The 17,548-nt window shown below is 41.2% G+C and overlaps 2 protein-coding genes across 2 annotated transcripts in view; both read right to left on the bottom strand.

The window, feature by feature from the left end:
- EXOC4 (exocyst complex component 4) overlaps positions 1-17,548 on the bottom strand; it is an 849,353-nt gene that overhangs the window by 240,841 nt on the left and 590,964 nt on the right. The window contains exon 11 of the mRNA XM_053608803.1: positions 12,882-13,101. Coding sequence (XP_053464778.1) covers positions 12,882-13,101 — 220 coding nt within the window. The remainder of the gene's footprint in view (positions 1-12,881; positions 13,102-17,548) is intronic.
- LOC128598446 (ATP synthase F(0) complex subunit C1, mitochondrial-like) lies at positions 16,086-16,618 on the bottom strand. The gene has a single exon (XM_053608805.1). The coding sequence runs from the start codon at positions 16,597-16,599 to the stop codon at positions 16,189-16,191; it is 411 nt and encodes a 136-aa protein (XP_053464780.1). The 5' UTR covers positions 16,600-16,618; the 3' UTR covers positions 16,086-16,188.

Genomic DNA, 17,548 nt, shown 5'->3' with positions numbered 1-17,548 from the left:
AAACACACAGTCATAGTAAAATCCTTAGAAAAACATCCGGCAAATCCATACAGCAGGACGTTCTATAACACAGCTAACCAGTACCCCTTAAAACAAGCATTCCTTGTCCAAGGAAACAAGCAAGCAAACAAAGCAGGGTGGAGGGGGCTAGAAAGTGTAAACTGTTAGAAACCATGACAGCTGCATAGGAGACCTAAACTAAATAGAATGTGCTGCCCTGGATGGGATCCTGGAAAAGAAAAAGAACATTTGGTCAAAAACAAGGGAGTATGAAGATATTGGGGGCTTTAGTTAGTAACAATGTATTAATAATATATTGATATTGGATGATTAACTGTAAAAAATGCACCATTATAATACAGGAATACAATCTTAACAGGAAAACTAGGTGAGGGATGAATGGGAACTCTCTGTTCTATCTTTGTGACTTTTCTGTAAATCTAAAACTTTTCTGAAATAAAAACAAACAAATATTTAATGCTACTTTCCTTGGCAAACAACATAGGATCCCGTTTATATACCCTATCCCTAACCATATAAGCCAGAGGGTATACATCAACATAGCTTTGGGTAATTTCCATTTTATCCATTAAACAAATGAGTGCCTAAAAGTGGCAAAGATCTCTTTTGGTTCTAAAGCAGAATTTTGAAAGAACAAAAGAAAAGATTCTAGAGGCAAGAAATTAACTGCCAGTCCAGCCCTCTCTGTGCTCAGGCGGGCTGCTCACTCTGGTAGAAACTTGGAAGCTACGGGCACTCGCAGCAAGTAAGGTCACCAGAGCACTTCTGCAAGTGCCTGATAGGCAGCCTTGACCTTGAAATGACCAAGGGGACAACAAATTCAGAAATGCTCTGTGGAATAAAAAGGAAGAAGCAATTAACTTCCTGCAGCTGAAATGGGGCAAGCAAAGAGAAGTTGTGTGTGTGCATTGAGAAGAGTAGAGAATGGCTCTCATTTAAGTGCAGTTATCTGACTTTGACTTTGCAGCTATTTGCAAGTGAATACTCAGGGTATTCTGGACTCCACAGATACGACCATCCATCATGGGAATAGCTATAACTATAGTGGGGGGAAAAGAAGATAAAGAATGAAGAAGGAAAAAAAGGAAGCCAAAAGCTTGGATGGATCTTTCTTTCTCCTCAAAAGATACTATTTCCAATATGTGCAATCAAAAAAGGCCATAATGACAGAGATAACCTGTTAATGAGCTAGCTGTGTGTTTCCTTTCTCCCAAAACAGGACATTAACTGACAGAGCTCCCACGTGTTTAGAGAGGCAATAAACAAGAAATGCCCAGCTGAACCTTTAAGCAAATAGGAACGTGCCGCAGCCACATGGCTGCTCCTGGGGATACAGAAGGGGTGACAAACCCATCCAGTCACGGCCTTTGAGGGCTCAGGAAGGAAAATCGGATGGAAATCCCAGAAAGTGAGGGTGGCTTGGCCAATTATGACAACCAATCAAAAGAATGACTTCAAAGGCTACGCATCAGAAAGTGTTGGAGCTCCCCAAAGCTCTGGTCTGGGGAGGAACACTCATAGGAAATCTTCTAGAAGTCTCCCCTTCAGAGCTGGATTCCTGGATTGCTGCCTCTGTGAACCCAGGCTCTCTGCCCTCTAGTCCTGCCTGGGAGCTGCCGCAATCCACTATTCCTTAAACCACATCCCTTTGAGTACGGCCCTTCCCTGAAACCTTTCATCATCCTGTCCCTCTTCCCACATCAAAGGGAACTGTGTGCTCACAGGCTGAGCCTCCGCGATGGAGCTCCATGTGCCCTGTGCCCCACACTGCCGCTCTGCGTCCGTTTCCTCATCGTCTAGCGGCCCTCACTGTCTCGTGAACACACGGGGGTCAGTTTTACCTTCTGTGTCTTTGCTTACATTGTGCCTCTTGTTTGGGTCACTTTCTCCTCTGCCTTCTCCATTTCTGCACATCCTCTAATACCCACAGGGACCCACTTCCTGCCTAAGGTTTCCTTTGGATTCTCCGTCCTCCTGGTCTCATTCCTCAATTCTTCGAGTGAAAAATCTTTTAAATGATCACATTCAGGGCTCCATTATAAACTGTCCTCTACAGTTCTTGGATTCGTAGGTGGGAGAAATTCTGGCCCCCTAATTAATCACTACTAACTGTGTGAGGAGGAGTCTGCTTTATGTTTATTCTGTATCCTCACATCACCTTGTCCAGGAATAGCACAAAGCGGGTGTTGAATAAATAAACATTATTCACGGAGTTTTATTAGAATTTCCACAGTGGAAATTACACCACTGTGTCATGTCACTCCTCTTAAAGAGATGTATCTGATTTTTACCAGCCTGGCTTAGAGCATCTATGCCAAGATTAAACACACACAGGTTTTTGAGTAGGACAGGATCCTTGAAAAGCATGAAGAAACAGCTGCTTTATTTGAACAGTTAATCTTAAAGGCCCATTAAACTTTCAAGTAGAGACAGTCTGTTTCTCTCTCTTCATTTGCTCCCGAGAACATCTCTAAACCAGGGTGGCAATATCCAGACAGGGCAAAAATTACTTAGGATAAGGACCTCAGAAATTCCCCAAATACAGCAGTTCTAGGCCTCTACTCATCTGGCTTCTACCAGTAATCTTGCCCGATCAGCAATTCTGCTGCTCCCAAGAATGATAACTATCATTTGCTTGGGCTATCGAGCCAGCCTTTTCTCCCTTCCTGGTATCTTTTAACGGACACACTTCCTTTTCGCTAACATTTAAGGAAAAGAAATAAATCTGAAGATGCCTTTGTTGGCAAGGAAAGTCAAATTCTATTTCAGGCAAAGGTAGGTCCGCTAAGAACTGAGTGACAGAGTTGTTAATGTATTTGGGTCCCTGTCAGCAGATCTGTCATAAGTCATTACCTTCTCTCCTGCTTATCTGCCCAGGAATGGGCCAAGGCAAGATCAAAATGGACAGCAGCCAGTCAATGTCTCAGAATACGGACCCCAAATGAGCCTTAGTTCTCTAAGACGGCCATCATGGGCCTACCTGGACTCATGATAGAAAGTAAACTCCAAGTCCTGCTATAAAGCTCAGTGCTTATCCCTACACTGATGTCATTCTGAAACAGCCTCGTGGTCAGACAAGTTTCTTAGCACCAAGAAAAGCTGGTAAGCAAGTGTCACTAACCGTAATTACTTTCTCATTCTATGGCCCCTTGCGACTCCCTACCCATGTGGATAAAGCCTTCCAGCCAGTTCTATTAAAAGTGACCTCGTAACCCAGATATAGTAGATGAATTCTCTAAAAGTTGCCTGTAAATTAAAACCAGTTCCAAATACATGACAAGAAATGATGGCTTATTGAAGAAAGTATGGAGAATAATGACTAAACTCAAAAAGCAAAGATTTTGAGATCATTAAGGAGCCTTATGTAATGTATCAAGTTGGGTGCAGATGATTTTCTGCAGACAAAAGAAAAAATAATGTTTATTTTTAGCCATTCTGGTATTATTTCAAAAGCCTAACTGGGTATACTATACAGAAGATCAAGTAAATACAGTTAAATTTTTTTTCTCTGTCATTGATTTTCAGAAAGCTACTTATAAAAGTCTAGTTAACCAAGAACTTCTCCAAGAAAACCAGTCAGACAAATGATATCCTATTTCTTTTTCATTCAGAGTTAAGACAATAAGATATTTATAAAAAATCCAAGTTGATCATATACAATGGGCCTGTTCCTCTCTCCCTGGTTTACTTCATAGCCTTCTTCATCCACAATTATAAGGATAAATTTCTTTGTAATATTATATCAAGAAAAAAACTACTTATAGATTAGTCACAATTGCAAGCTGGTCAATTTCCTGTTCCAAGACAGTATTTGAAGGGGACATTTGGATGAGTATTTTTAGAAAATGAATACTCTTTTAAAGTATCTACTCTTGCACTTAATATTATGTCTCTGTATTTCAGACTTTCTAAGTAAGGCATTAAAATCCTCTGAACAGCACTATGGTAAGAAGCTCAGGGAATGATTGGGAATTCACCTCTAGGATGGCTGAAAAGGAACTAAAATACAAATTGGGGTATGCTGTAAAGCAAATATAGGACAGATAATTGTAGAATCTGGGTGGTGAACACGTGGGTGGTCACTGGACATCTTTTTACAGCTTTTATGTGTGTTTAAAATATCTTTATGATAAACTGTTAGAAATATTCTCAGATTCTTATGTTGGTTTTTTAATCATGTATGAAATTGTTGATAAAAACCAGAGAAACTTTTCATTGAATAGAAAACATTTTTTAGTTCTGTATGTGTATTTTTTTTAGCACAATTCCCTTCAATGCTAAGGGATTTTTCTGAATGGAGAAACATTTGTGCATCTGGACCAATAGTAATAATTGTTACGGAACATCCAACACGCAGTTTGCTCCTTCAAACCCTGCTGAACACACGATTCCACTGTACTTCTCACCCGAGCTTCTGAGGTAGTTTCTGCAAGTATCATTCTTCTTGTATCGAGGAGAGAAGGGAAGCTCAGGGAAGGCACGGGTGGCTTAGATTTGTCTAAGGTATAAAGCGATAACTCTACATGCTTTTCACCATTCCATGATGCAACTTAGCAGTAATTACTTTCAAAAATAGCTATGATGAATTGCAACAAAAATTCTACAAAAATTAAAATGTGTAGCACCAGTAATAGAACTAACAATACAAAGTAACACAAGTAGATAAAATGATCTTCAAACACAGACAAATGTTAAAAGACCAGGAAAATCCCCATCCATCAATCAAACCCAAGAACAAAGGCACCTCCTACTCCATCTTCCTGGATAAGTCTAAAGTAACCACAAGTAGTTGGTTATTTGAGGCCCATTCTTGACAAAGAGGTAAAAGAATATTAGTGAACAAATAAAATAAGAGTAAAATTCAAAGAAAATCAAAACTATGAGAGGTTAAGTTAGTATTTTTAAGGTTTAGGTAAACACTAAAGAATCAGATTAGGCTCCGAGGCATGTTGGTGCTAAGACTTATTGTTGCACAGTGAGACCATCAGCACTATCTTTCAGAGATTATGGGTGAAAAAAATCAATTGATAAGCTTTTTTTTCATCTTAATGATTTTCATGATGACTTCCTGCAGCTCTTAAATGGGACTAATCTATTTACACTAATAAAAGCTGAATCTTTTCTGCACCAGACAGTGATGGTAACAACTGGCTGTGATGAAAGCATCACTCAAATGCAACATTCTTCTCATTTACATAATTTGATATAAAGAAAACAATATGCTATTGCTTCTGTCCACACTTCCTTGGGAAACTAGATGATGTTACTGGCAGTGCCGTGGCTTGGCTGGGGAGATAATAGCTTTGGGCTTCAGTGCAATTATTTTTAGCAAATTACCATACTGTAAGAAGCTGTGCCTATTAACCTTCAATAAGGCCTAACTAGAACCCTAGCAGGCACTGAGTCTACCAAAAACTCCCATTTTGAACACTGTTGACACCTGGAATATAGGCCACCCTGGGCCTACTGCCTTAATAGCAAGACTTCTACAACTGCTTCCAGCCAGAGACTTCAAGGAGAATAGCAAGTTGAATATACTGCATCCCATATAAGTTCCAGCTAGCTACTAGCTGTAGTGGATTGGTGTGCCCCCCAAAATTCTACACAGAATTTTAGAATGTGACCTTACCTGGAAACACATCCTTATAGATGTAATTAACATAATATTGAGATGACAACATCTCAATTAGGATGGACTCCAAATCCAGTGGAAATGTCCTTATAAGAACCAGAAGGAACCAATGGAGACACAGGGGCGAAGGCCACGTGAGGCAGAGGCAGAGACTGGAGTTACGCTGCCAGAGCCAGGAAGCACCAGGAAGCACCAGGAGCCACCAGGAGCCACCAGGAGCTGGAAGAGACTAGGAAGGGTCCTCCCCTAGGGCCTTTGGAGATAATGTGGTTCCTGGCCTCCAGTACTAAGAGAGAAGAAACTTCTGCCATTTTAAGCCAACCAAGATTGGGGTAGTTTATAATGGCAGCCCTAGGAGGCTACTCCACCAGCTTCAATGCTCATAAACACTGCAAGCTGCTTCTGCTGCTAATAGCTGACCAACTGACTAATGCCAGGAAGAGGAGGAAGGAGGTAGAAGGGCCTCATTTCCTGCTGTCCCACCAGGTTAGCGGAGGGCAGGAAGCGGAAATCACTGGGTGAGGGCTAGGGTAGAAAGCACAGGGAGTGGGTGACAGCAAGGTGGCGATGAGAAGGAGAAGCAGGGTTGAAAATCTGGACACAGATGGTAGGGGGAGAGGAGCACAGTCAGCAAAGGTGAGGGGCCCAGGAAGGCTGGATGGAGTTAAGGAGCAGGCAGGTAACACATCAGGGTCGTCAATGCTGGTATCGACACACGTGTGACCAGGGTAGGAGGAGAGGGTATGTTTTGCGCCATTATTCCACTTGACCATTGGTGTTCCTATGACACATGTTATTCCCATTTTGAATATGGTTATGAAATTGGGGTGTGGCCCCAAAGCTATCAAATGAAATGGCTGGGATTTAGGTCCCTTTCTGTCAGCTTCCAAGGCTCATGTACAGGGTTTGATTCAAAGTATCCCACAGAACCCTCTATTACAAACCTGACTGAATTAAAGAATCCCTCAGCAATTTCTAACATATTCTCCTCTTCTCAGGGCAGTCGCTGATACTATGGAGCCCAAGACCTAGGCCGTGGCACGGATTCTGGCAGCAGGTTGGGATCACCTGCACATCTTATAAAACACTGATGCCCAGGCAGGTCCCTTCCTGACCAGTGATCTGTGCGTGGTATTTTTATGGAGTTCCTCAGTGATTCTCACAGGTAATGTTGCTGAAAACCATTGCTCTAAGCCCGCAGCTGGCCGGGGAAGAAATGTTTGTGTGGTGTCTGCAGAAGCCATTTCACATTTCAGAAGTTACCCTGCCAAATGCTGGGGCAGAGAGGAAAATGAAAATATGCTTTAAATGTTTCAAGAATGTCTAAAATTTTTACTTGCACAGCTTATGTTTGTTCCTCCAATAATGTGGGAACTTGTGCCTGAGCACTAGAAGAGTGCCTCTGTCTCACACTGGCCTCCATGAGCCAGAAAATGTGGCCTCATCCTGCATTTGGGAAGAACTTTCCAAAATTCAGCAATGTGCTAGACCAGGAAGCAGCTTCTGCTGCTGTTGCAAATGTTGATTTTACAACTTTTGGGCCTGTATGAAACAATTCTAACTAAATACTTTTTTTTTTAAAGTGACTACCATTGCACACCACAAAGCTAGATCCCATTTCCCAGCCTGAAGCTGGGCAGGATGATGTTGTATTAAGGGAATGTTTCTCATTCTATTTTAGTGTGTATCAAAATCACCTGAAGAGCAGGTAAGACCTAAGACCTGAGATGGGGTGAGGTGCAGGAATGTGCACCTCTCACAAGCTCCCAGGTGGGGCAATGCTCCTCATTCATGGGCTGGCTCCGTGTTGCACACAGAGGTGTAAGGCGAACTCTACCGTGTATACACATCACCTGGTGATGCAGATTCTGATCCAGAGATCTCATGCTCTTCTCCACAGACCACTTTCCAAGCAGTAAGGTATATGGCACTGCATAGGGGTAGGAGAAGAAACTTTGCTAGTTTCATTATTCATACAGATAGCTGTCCATTCAGAAGTTTGATAGGCAAGGGTTAAACAAAACTTGAATGTTAGTCCCCTCCCTCTTCTTCTTCTTTTTTTCTTTGATGGAACACCAAGGAAGAAATCAATTAAATGACAGATCCCCAAATCAGTGACAGATGAGGGAACTAAAGTGAGTCAGTTCAGTGTGCTGCCCCAGGTCTGAGGAATAAACAATCTGTAGACTCTGGGAGACAGACGAGGTAGGTAGGAAAGGGTATTTATTCACTTCAACAGATTACTTCCAAAACTCCATGTCCAGGATGCCAGATGTGGAGTTCCAAAATTCCAAGTACAGAATCTGATTCAGGAGAAATGAGGGATTTCTTAGCTTGAATCAGCATGCTTTGCCCTGCACTGGCAGGAAGCCACTTTGCAGAAAAAAGTGATACAAATAGAACAGAGAGGGAAGGACCATGCAGTGTATCCAATCCTGCCTTAATACTGAGAGCATAAAAGGCATAAGAAGTGTGACATTTTATTGTTTTTCTTTCTTTCTTTTTTTTTGTTGGAGTCAGAGTCTCAAGCTGTTGGCCTGGGTAGAATGCTGTGGTGTTTCAGCTCACAGCAACCTCAAACTCTTGGGCGTAAGCGATTCTCTTGCCTCAGCCTCCCAAGTAGCTGGGACTACAGGTGCCTGTCACAATGTCTGGCTATTTTTTGGTTGTAGTTGTCATTGTTGCTTAGCAGGCCGTGACTGGGTTCTAACCCACCCTAGGTGTATGTGGCTGGAGACGTGCCGACTGAGCTACGGACACTTTAACTTAATTTAGTCAAGAATCCAAAATCCAAGATCATGAATCTTACACTGTGGGCAGAAAACATGTTCAGGGGAACCATCATTCATTCATTCATTTTTGTGGACTCATTCGTTCATTCCTTAAGTATTAAGTGCCTCCTCTATGTTGTAGGAGCTGGGATTTAAGAGAGAACCAACCACAGCAAATATCCAAGCTTTTCTATCTGCAGTGAAGCACTTTAGGCGCTGAGGCAACGGTGATGGTTCTAGGCTTTTCTTCTCTATGAAGCAGCACAAAAAAGAAGTTTAAAAACTCACAAAGATATACAAAACACAAGTCTCAATTTTTTATTATTAGTCGAAACAGACAATGTCCATTGTCTATAAATGTCAATTGCTAAAATAAAAAAAATGCAGTGACTAAATAATGACCCTAGAGTCCCTGTTTTAGGGAGACTGGTAACAAACGGCTTGCGGACTCCACTTGGAGCAGGACTGGTTTAGAGCACAGACTCCAGGGTTAAACTGCCTGGCTTTGGGTTACAGGCCTACCACTCGCCAGCTAAGTGACTGTGGGCAGATATTTAATGGCATTGTTTCTCAGCTTTCTCACCGTGAGAAGAACACCACACCTCAGAGCTGCTGCCGTGCACTCAAAGCACTTGCAGGTCAATACACCCCGAGCACCCAGAAGAGTGTCTGACGCACAGCAAATGCTACTGAAGTGTCAGCTGCCGCCACTGTGACTCTGCTGTTCTGACTGCTCTCATCCTGCTACTACCTCTGTTGTGATTACTGTTATGACTCTGCTGGATTGTTTGAAGCCAACACCGGCACAGTTGTTTCGTGAGTGAAACGGTGCACACACTCTTTCCCTTCCTTTTCACTTCCTTCCTTCCCGCCTGGGGAACCTGTGACTGGACAGTGAAATCACCGACGTGAATGCATGTTAGCACCTGCAAAAGTGCCCCTCATAACCAGAGGGTCTGTACTGCGTAGATGCCATTTTGGAGAGATAAGGGCAAAGTGTCCTGGGCTTCTCTTCACAGGCCTTCTGGGCATGCCATCTGTCCTTCACCAAACAAATGGAAACAGCACTGACACTGCCCTTCTGCCCTCCCTGGACAGTCCTGCAGGGCTGATGCCACGTGAGCCTGGGTGCTGCCTGGGGGAAGGCACGCCCTCCCTCCTTCTCTGTGGCCAATGCAGAGGGAATGCCTTACAAGGATATTTTTAAACCTCATGCAACTGAATACTTAATCTACATGGATCTTTCACGCAGACATATATGTATTTCTCTCAGGTCTCTCCTTAACATGTGTTTTGGAGTCTCAGCTAAAATTTTGAGATTCTTTCTTGCTTTAAGATCAGCCACCTAGCATTAACTGGAAATAAAAATACCACGGAGACAGAGAAACATATTTAAGAAACAATGAAACCTGAGCATGGGAGATGGTTAGAAAACAATTTACAATCATTAGAAAGCAGGATGATTTCTTCAGATGGGAAACCAAAATACCATCTCCTTATTTGCTTTTAAACTTCAAAACTCTGAGAATATTAAACCAATGGATTGATACGTCTAACTAATTTGCATTTTCATAAAATAAAATTTTTATGAGAAAAGAGAGGACAACAAAATAAATAAAAGCCAGAGCAAGTATTTAAGCTCTGAAAGTAAATTTGCAGGTGAATAGCCTTGGTGTCAAGATTTACTCGCTTACACATAAAGACTGTGTCTTGCCAAGGTCAACGAGAGAACAGGAAAAGCTGAAGTCCTGACCTAGCCTCAGAAGAGAGAGTAAATGGTTTAAAGGACAAGAGGCCTAACAACACACACACAATAGCAGGTGATGGGGTTGGGAGGGTCTGGCAGGCACACAGACAGACCAGTCAGAGATGTCATTCAGTTGGTAGCGTGTGGCTCTGGCACGGCCCAGATTGTAGTCAATTTGTTATCAGTTTTAATGTGCTTTTGCTGCTCAAGCTGAAAATCATCACTTTTAATAAGCCAGCATCTTTAGTTCACAGGTTCACTCTATAGCACACTGTTGCCTTTTTTTCCTTTTAAATTCAGTACACTAAGCATTTCGAAGTTGCTCTATATGGCATATAGCCTGAGACTTCTGGGAAATAAACATCAACAGGCTTTCTGATAGAATGAGACCGATGATACAGTCAGACAAAACACAAAAGTAAACTTGTTTTTGTCACTCTCTCTCATCTTTCCATCTGATTCTGCAAGTTTTCATAACTCTTAAAACTTACTCACTATATCCACCCATCCCTCTATCCATTTAACCTCGCCTTCATTCATTTATTCAGGTAATTACTGAGCACCTTCCTGCTGACTGGCACAATAATTTGCTTTTGGAACCTAGCTCATAACGGCAAAAGACAGAAAATAAACAAGTTAGCAAAATTAATAATTACAGTGGTAAAACATGTTAAGAAGAAAATCATGAAAATGTTAAAATACTGATTTTAACTGGGAGGTCTACCAGGGAGCCTGACGACAAGAGTATTTCATTCTGATGATTCAAATGAAGAAGCATTGATGAACGGAGACCTTCCAGAGATTTAGGCAGGGTTGAAAGAAGCAACAAAGGGTATTGAGGAACCCAGAGACTAATAAGTAAGAAGGTGAAATCAAGAGGCAAAGAGAAGAAACGACGCTGTGAGAGCCCAGTGACACTGGGGGCAAGGACAAAGTGTAACTGGCAGGACCTCTGGTTATAGAAAGATGCCCCACGGCCAGGACCACAATCCAAAGTGGGGAGGAAGAGGAGAAGAAATGTCACCCCTCCCTCCTCTCAGTCTTCTGCTGGTGCTTCCTGTTGGCAGAATCTAGCAGAAGCCACCTGACAAGGGAGCTGCCATGACATGGACCACAGCCTTGGCCTCAGCATTGATACTGGATGGAGGCTGAGGGAAAGGGGAGAATGGAGAGTAACCAGGAATGTGGGCTACTTAGGGAGGGTAGCCAGGAAAAGCCTCCCAATGCGGGCAGTGTTTGAAATGAGCCTTAGAGGGGAGAACGCCCAGCAGAAGGGAGAGTGAGCACGTATCTTTGTCATCCTCCCACCCACCCCCGCGGCCCACACCCAGCACAAATCCCTAGCACAGACCCAGGCCCTCCGAATGAACTTCTTCCTAGGTGTGATGCCTGTATTCTATTTTCTCAATATCAAAAGAGTTTGCTCAGACAAAAAGAATCGCTATAGGTAGGGATAAGTCTATAAGACTTCCCTGAGAAAAGTCCAGCACTTCTGTTTATTTTAATGTACAAAGAAGGAAAAGGTAAGGAGACACAGATAAAGGCAGGTACTTTCATTTGTGCAGCTTCTTTTAGAAAAGCACGTTTTTTTTTTTTTTTAAAGCACGGGTTTTTATACTTTGAATAGCCTCACAGCATATGACATACATAAAAATGTGTTATTGTGGCTGGGCACGGTGGTTTACGCCTATGATCCTAGCATTGTAGGAGCCTGAAGTAGAAAGATCACTGGAGGCCAGGAGTTTGAGATTAGCCCGGGCAACGTAGCAAGACCCTCTCTCTACAAAAATAATAAAAAAAAATTAGCTGGGTATGGCGGCACATTCCTGTAGACCCAGTGGAAGGTTGATGCAGGAAGGTCACTCAAGCCTAGGAGTTTGAGGTTGCAGTGAGCTCTGATGACACGGCTTCCCTCTATCCTGGCAGTGCAACCAGACTGTGCTTTAAGAAAAAAAAAGTGCTAATGTGCCCATCCTTCTTTTAAATGAAGAAACACTGTAAGAATTCATTCACAATATAATAATAGTTTATATCTATCTATAATTTAAACTCATTTTTTTAGTTTCATATTTACCTCCAAGTCACTAGCTAAAAAATATATAAAATATATACCTCAAGCCCATTAGTCAAATATATCTCCTGACAAGTTATTTTATTTTTTTTGTTGCCCAGAAACTATTTTCTCTATACAAAGTAAAATTTTCAGTATTAATGAGATCATCACTTGAATGAAACGACCTGGCTTTTTAAAGCTAGTTTCCAGGTGCAAATCCCTGTGAGCTAGCCAAATTATTTACAGTAAGTCTGCCCTCAGATGGTGCAGAGAATTTCCTGCTGGTAATTGAGGTGAAGCAGAGTAACTTCCTTCCTGTTAATCCTTCACACTCTGGGATGCATGCACCATTGGAAAAATAATCCCTTTCAAGGACAAATTCCAGGAATAATAATGAGTTGCTTGCATGATAATGAAACTTTCCATCTTCCATATCCAAAGCTAACGATTTGTTTTTTTTAAAGATCTTAAGGAACTTCCATTATCTAACTACATTAGACTGAAATCTCCCTACTGCCTGTTTAATTTATTTCCTCTTGTTTTCTCCCTGATGCATCTGGAAACAGATGGCAACTCTTCTTCTTTTTTTAATTTATGACTCTTGCCAAGTGAATGACAATTGCTGATAAAAACAGTGAGTTCAGACTGTGTTATTACCTGTAAGAGAGGCCGCTGCACCCCCAGCACCTTCATGGTGTCTGCGTTAGCGAGAATCTTCAAGGGGTCAGATGTTTTAGTGACTCCTTCGATCTCCTTGTTAATCTCAGCCAAGACCTGATTGAGGAAGATGTTTTTGATGTACATGGTAAGAAATTCTCGAAGAGGACACTGTTTGGCTGGGCCAAGTCCCAGGGCATGCTCAATCTCCTGAATAAATCTGGAAGACAGAGAAGTAAAAAAGATGTTAAATATATCAGAAAATAGATTAAGGATGATCCAACAGCTAGGAATAGATCTAGGCTTAGGCTATTGCCAGGAATAGGGCAGGTCGTCAATCTACTATCCATCTATATGCGATTTTTAGTTTTTTCAAAATGCTATTTTAATTAATGAATAGAAATGGGATGGACTAGAAAATATGACTTCTAGACCCGGGTAGGGGGAGGAGAGACAAAAAAGTATTTTTAATTAAAGAAGCAAATAAGACTATAAGAAACAAAAGGCATGATAAATAGAAAACACAAATTATCATAGAAGCTAAAAGCACATCCCAAAGAGTACATATTTCTCACTGAAATCTTTATGAGTAGAGATATAAATGTTGAGCGGGAGAAAGAAAGAAAAAATGAAGGATACTCTTTAAAATTCTTGATGATATATGAATTTAGAGGTTAAGAACGGGATAAGAGTTGGAGGACACAGGAGAACTTCAAACTTGCTTGTAATGATTTATTTTCTTTATTAAAAACACTCAAAACATACATAACAGAATGTCAGTAACTATAAAATCTCAGAGATGAGTACACCGATGTTTGTTACATTATCATTTGTACTTTTCGACACAGGCAGCTCATGCTTTGTGTGGTCTGATATGCAAAGACTTAAGTCAGTATAGTTTAGTTAAGTAATATCAATCCCCCAAGAACATGGTTTAAATTCCCACAGTACCACAGCATAGTGACCACAGTAAATTAACCATGATTAATTGCAGAAAGTACAAACATCACTGCTAGCTCTTCAGAAAAAACTGTATAAATAACTGATGCCCAGGCATCATAGTAAGTGACCAATCACACCACTTCTTCCAAAGTCTGCTGGTGATTGCTCGCTATGCATTGGCTATTCAGTACGTGTATGGGCTGTGAAGCATGTAGCTGTGGTGCCTCCCTGCCTCCCACTGATAAACCCAGGAGACATTTCATTAAAATGGGTAATTGAAAGTGGGAATTGGCCAACAAAGATAAACATGCAGCTAAAAAAGAAAAAAAACCCTAAAAGTGATAACACTGGAAGTGAAATTTGAGTTGAATATAAATGGATTGATCGAGGAACTAGCTGCCTGTGGGAATGTTGGCACTGCTGTCACTGGAGAGTCACATGGCCAACGCCCATGAGGAAGGTGGCAGTGGTGGAGGGAGGAAGACAGAGGACGTGCCAGGGAAGTCATGTTGGCAAACAGCATCACTTTAAGGAACTTTGGAGATATTTCACAACATTGAAAAAACAAAGGATATAAGTTTATTTTTGAGAATTCAATCATTTGTCAGTCCATAAGTAATTAGGCGTGTCTGCAGCGGACCTTGTGTAGTCCTAGATGACAACCTATGAATCATACCCCCAAAGATGTGTGTCATGTCACTGCATATTATTGTATAGATTTTGTTCATAGAGCCTCCAGGCAAACATTCAAGGGGAAACGTGTAGTCAGAAGTTATAGTCATTAGAGAAACACACCAGTAAGTGTGGCGTGCTTGTGCAGGGTGGCTGGAGCAGAGCGGCAGGAAGTGAGCAACGTGTACTGATTGCCAGGTGAACACAACGAGCAGAGGTTCCACAGCTTTTCAAGGCCCCAGACTCAAAACTAGTGTGAGTTAAATACAACTCACACAGCAGTAAATGTGATAAAGTATACAAGGAGAACATGACAAGCATTGTTCAAACTACTCTTGATATAATTTTACAAAGAAATAGAATAATTCTAAATGTTTCCAATGTTATGGTATACTACATACATACCCTGGTTCCCAGAAAATAAGATATCCTCCAAAAATAAGACCTACTTACAGGAAAGATAAGACGTCCCCCGAAAATAAGACCTAGCGCATCTTTGGGAGCACACCTTAAAATAAGACACTGTCTTATTTTCGGGAAAACAGGGTATTAGTTATTTTACTTTTTCATGTTTGTCTGTTTTTGTATAAATAACAGCAGGAGAATCTGATGTTTTGACAAAATTTTTAAAAGTCATGAATCAACTGTTACTACAACCCCATTGAGTATGACTGTTGTACATGTTTTCAACCTGCATGGTCATTTTTGCAGTTCCACAATTATGAGAAAGGAAAGGCTATTTTGTACTTTTTCACTTTTTCCCAAAGTGAAATGCAATGAAATAAAGAAAAAAGATGAATAACTGGGAAGATATATTTGTAGCTTATATTGCAGATGACAGCTAGAAATCATGTAGATAAAAAATCTAAACAACTTACTAGAAAAATGATCAAAGGTCAATGGCTACTAAATATTAAAAAAATTCCTAACTTCATTCATAATAACAAAAATGCAAAGTAAGCTACATTGAAATGCCAGTTTTTACAACCCATGCAATAGGCCAAATTCCAAGGCACTGCTGTTGTGAGCGTGGGGAGAGGCATTCCTATATATTATTGATGGCAGTGAAAAAATGGTGCAATCCCATATGAAGGGCAAGTTGGTTCTATCATTCAAAATTACAAATGTATTTCCTTTGACCCCAAAATCCCACTTCTGGGAAATTCTTCTGACAGCTCTATCTGAATATGGATGAGATGATCTCTATATATAGTACATAGATCATCATAGCATTGTTTCTATGCCAGAAGACTGGAAACAGCCCCAAAGTCCATCAGTTAGAGATAATCTCTGATGTATCTATGCATTAGAATGCTGGGCAGCTCCCTCTACCCCCAAATGTGGAGGCTTTTGATACATTAATATGAAAAGACCTCCAGGATATATTGTCTGAAAAAAGCAAATGCAGATCCATATGTATTTAATAGTATTTTACCACACTAACCTCTGTATAATAATTATATGTTCTCATTTGTTAATATTGCAAAAGACACCCTGGAAAGTCTTACAAAAACTAAGTTGCTGGTGGAGGCAGGGCTAGGGGTGAGGTGTGGAAGAGAAGTGGCAATGAAACTTTTCTTTTTTTTTTTTTTTTTAGAGAAACCTGTGTTTAATGGTAAAGCTTAGCACACCCCAGCACCAGGAATGGCATGGAGTCCCAGCAGCAGGGACAGGTAGTGACCCTCATGGAGCCTCACACGGCAAATAGGATGAGGAAGGCGACCATCAAACAGAAGAGCCCCATGGCCTCAGACAGGGCACAGCCCAGAATGGCGTAGGAGAAGAGCTGCTGCTTGAGGGACGGGTTCCTGGCATAGCCAATGATCAAGCTCCCAAACACCGTTCCAATGCCAGCCCCTGAACCAGCCACACCAACTGTGGCTGCCCCAGCACCAATAAACTTGGCTGCTGTGTCAATGTCCTGGGAGACAACACTGGTCTGGAACTCCCTTCGGGCCACCTGGAGTGGGGAGTTGTTGTAGGAAGGCTGTTTAGATGAATTCTCTGGCCTATTCAGGAAGGAAGCAGACATAGGTCTGATCAGACCCCTGGTGCAGCAGCGGATCCGAGTCGGCGAAATGAGCAGTGCCGTGGTGGTCTGCATTTTTTTCAGTCTGCACTGCCTTGGCCCTGCAGCCCCTGCTCGGGAAACACCACTCACCCTGCTCAAGGTGACTGACTCACCTCTCCGCCTTGAAATGAGACTTTTCAATTGTAATTTTTTACAATTATTTGATTGTTAAAAGCTGTGAATGTATTAGCTACTCAAATAACAATACATTAGAAAATTTAAAAATTACCTACATATAACAAAAACTATATTCATAAACTGCTGTCTTATAGGCCATATTTAAAGTTTAGTATATAAATAGTTCCTTAAATTTAGCTGCTCAATGTAATGAAGAGTTTCCTTTACTTAATAAATCAACACATTTCAGTTAATCTTCCATATCCCCAGTTAAAGACTCTATTTACCCCTGGGGGTATATGTATGTGGTAGTGGGGGTAGGGTCGGAGGTGGCAGTGTACATATAATGAAAAAAGTAACCCAAATATATAGGAAAGAAAGTGGAAATTGAGAAGGCATAAGAAACACCAATGAGGCTTCTTAATTGACGTTATCAATGTGGAAAGGAAAATAAAAACATGACCCCAAACAAGATATACAGAATCTTTAAGACAGGGTAAGTGGACAGGAAAAAATGGGGAAATAAAAGTAGACGGTCAACCCTGGCCATAATTTTAGAATCTCCTGATCCCACATCCTGCTATGCCAACCCCTTCCAATATCATCTAATCCTTGGAGAAATCTCCCACCTAAGTGCATCCTGATCCCCTTGGTCTGCCTCTGAAAGAGAACTACTGTTATTAATTTGCTAATGAGTAAAACATCAAAGCTCTTTTTGCTATTTTTTTTTATAATATGAGAATCAATCTTAGACTCTCTATTTTCTTCAAAGGGATTTAGAAAAAAGTTTTCTGAGCAAAAGTACTTCTTACATTTTAAAAATCTTGAACATTTGCAAGAATGAAATTTTTGCTAGTCAATCTGC

Source organism: Nycticebus coucang, chromosome 11, assembly GCF_027406575.1.
Source record: "Nycticebus coucang isolate mNycCou1 chromosome 11, mNycCou1.pri, whole genome shotgun sequence".
NCBI lineage: Eukaryota > Metazoa > Chordata > Mammalia > Primates > Lorisidae > Nycticebus > Nycticebus coucang.
Note: the sequence above shows the minus strand (reverse complement) of the source record. Positions and strands in the feature narration are given on the sequence as shown.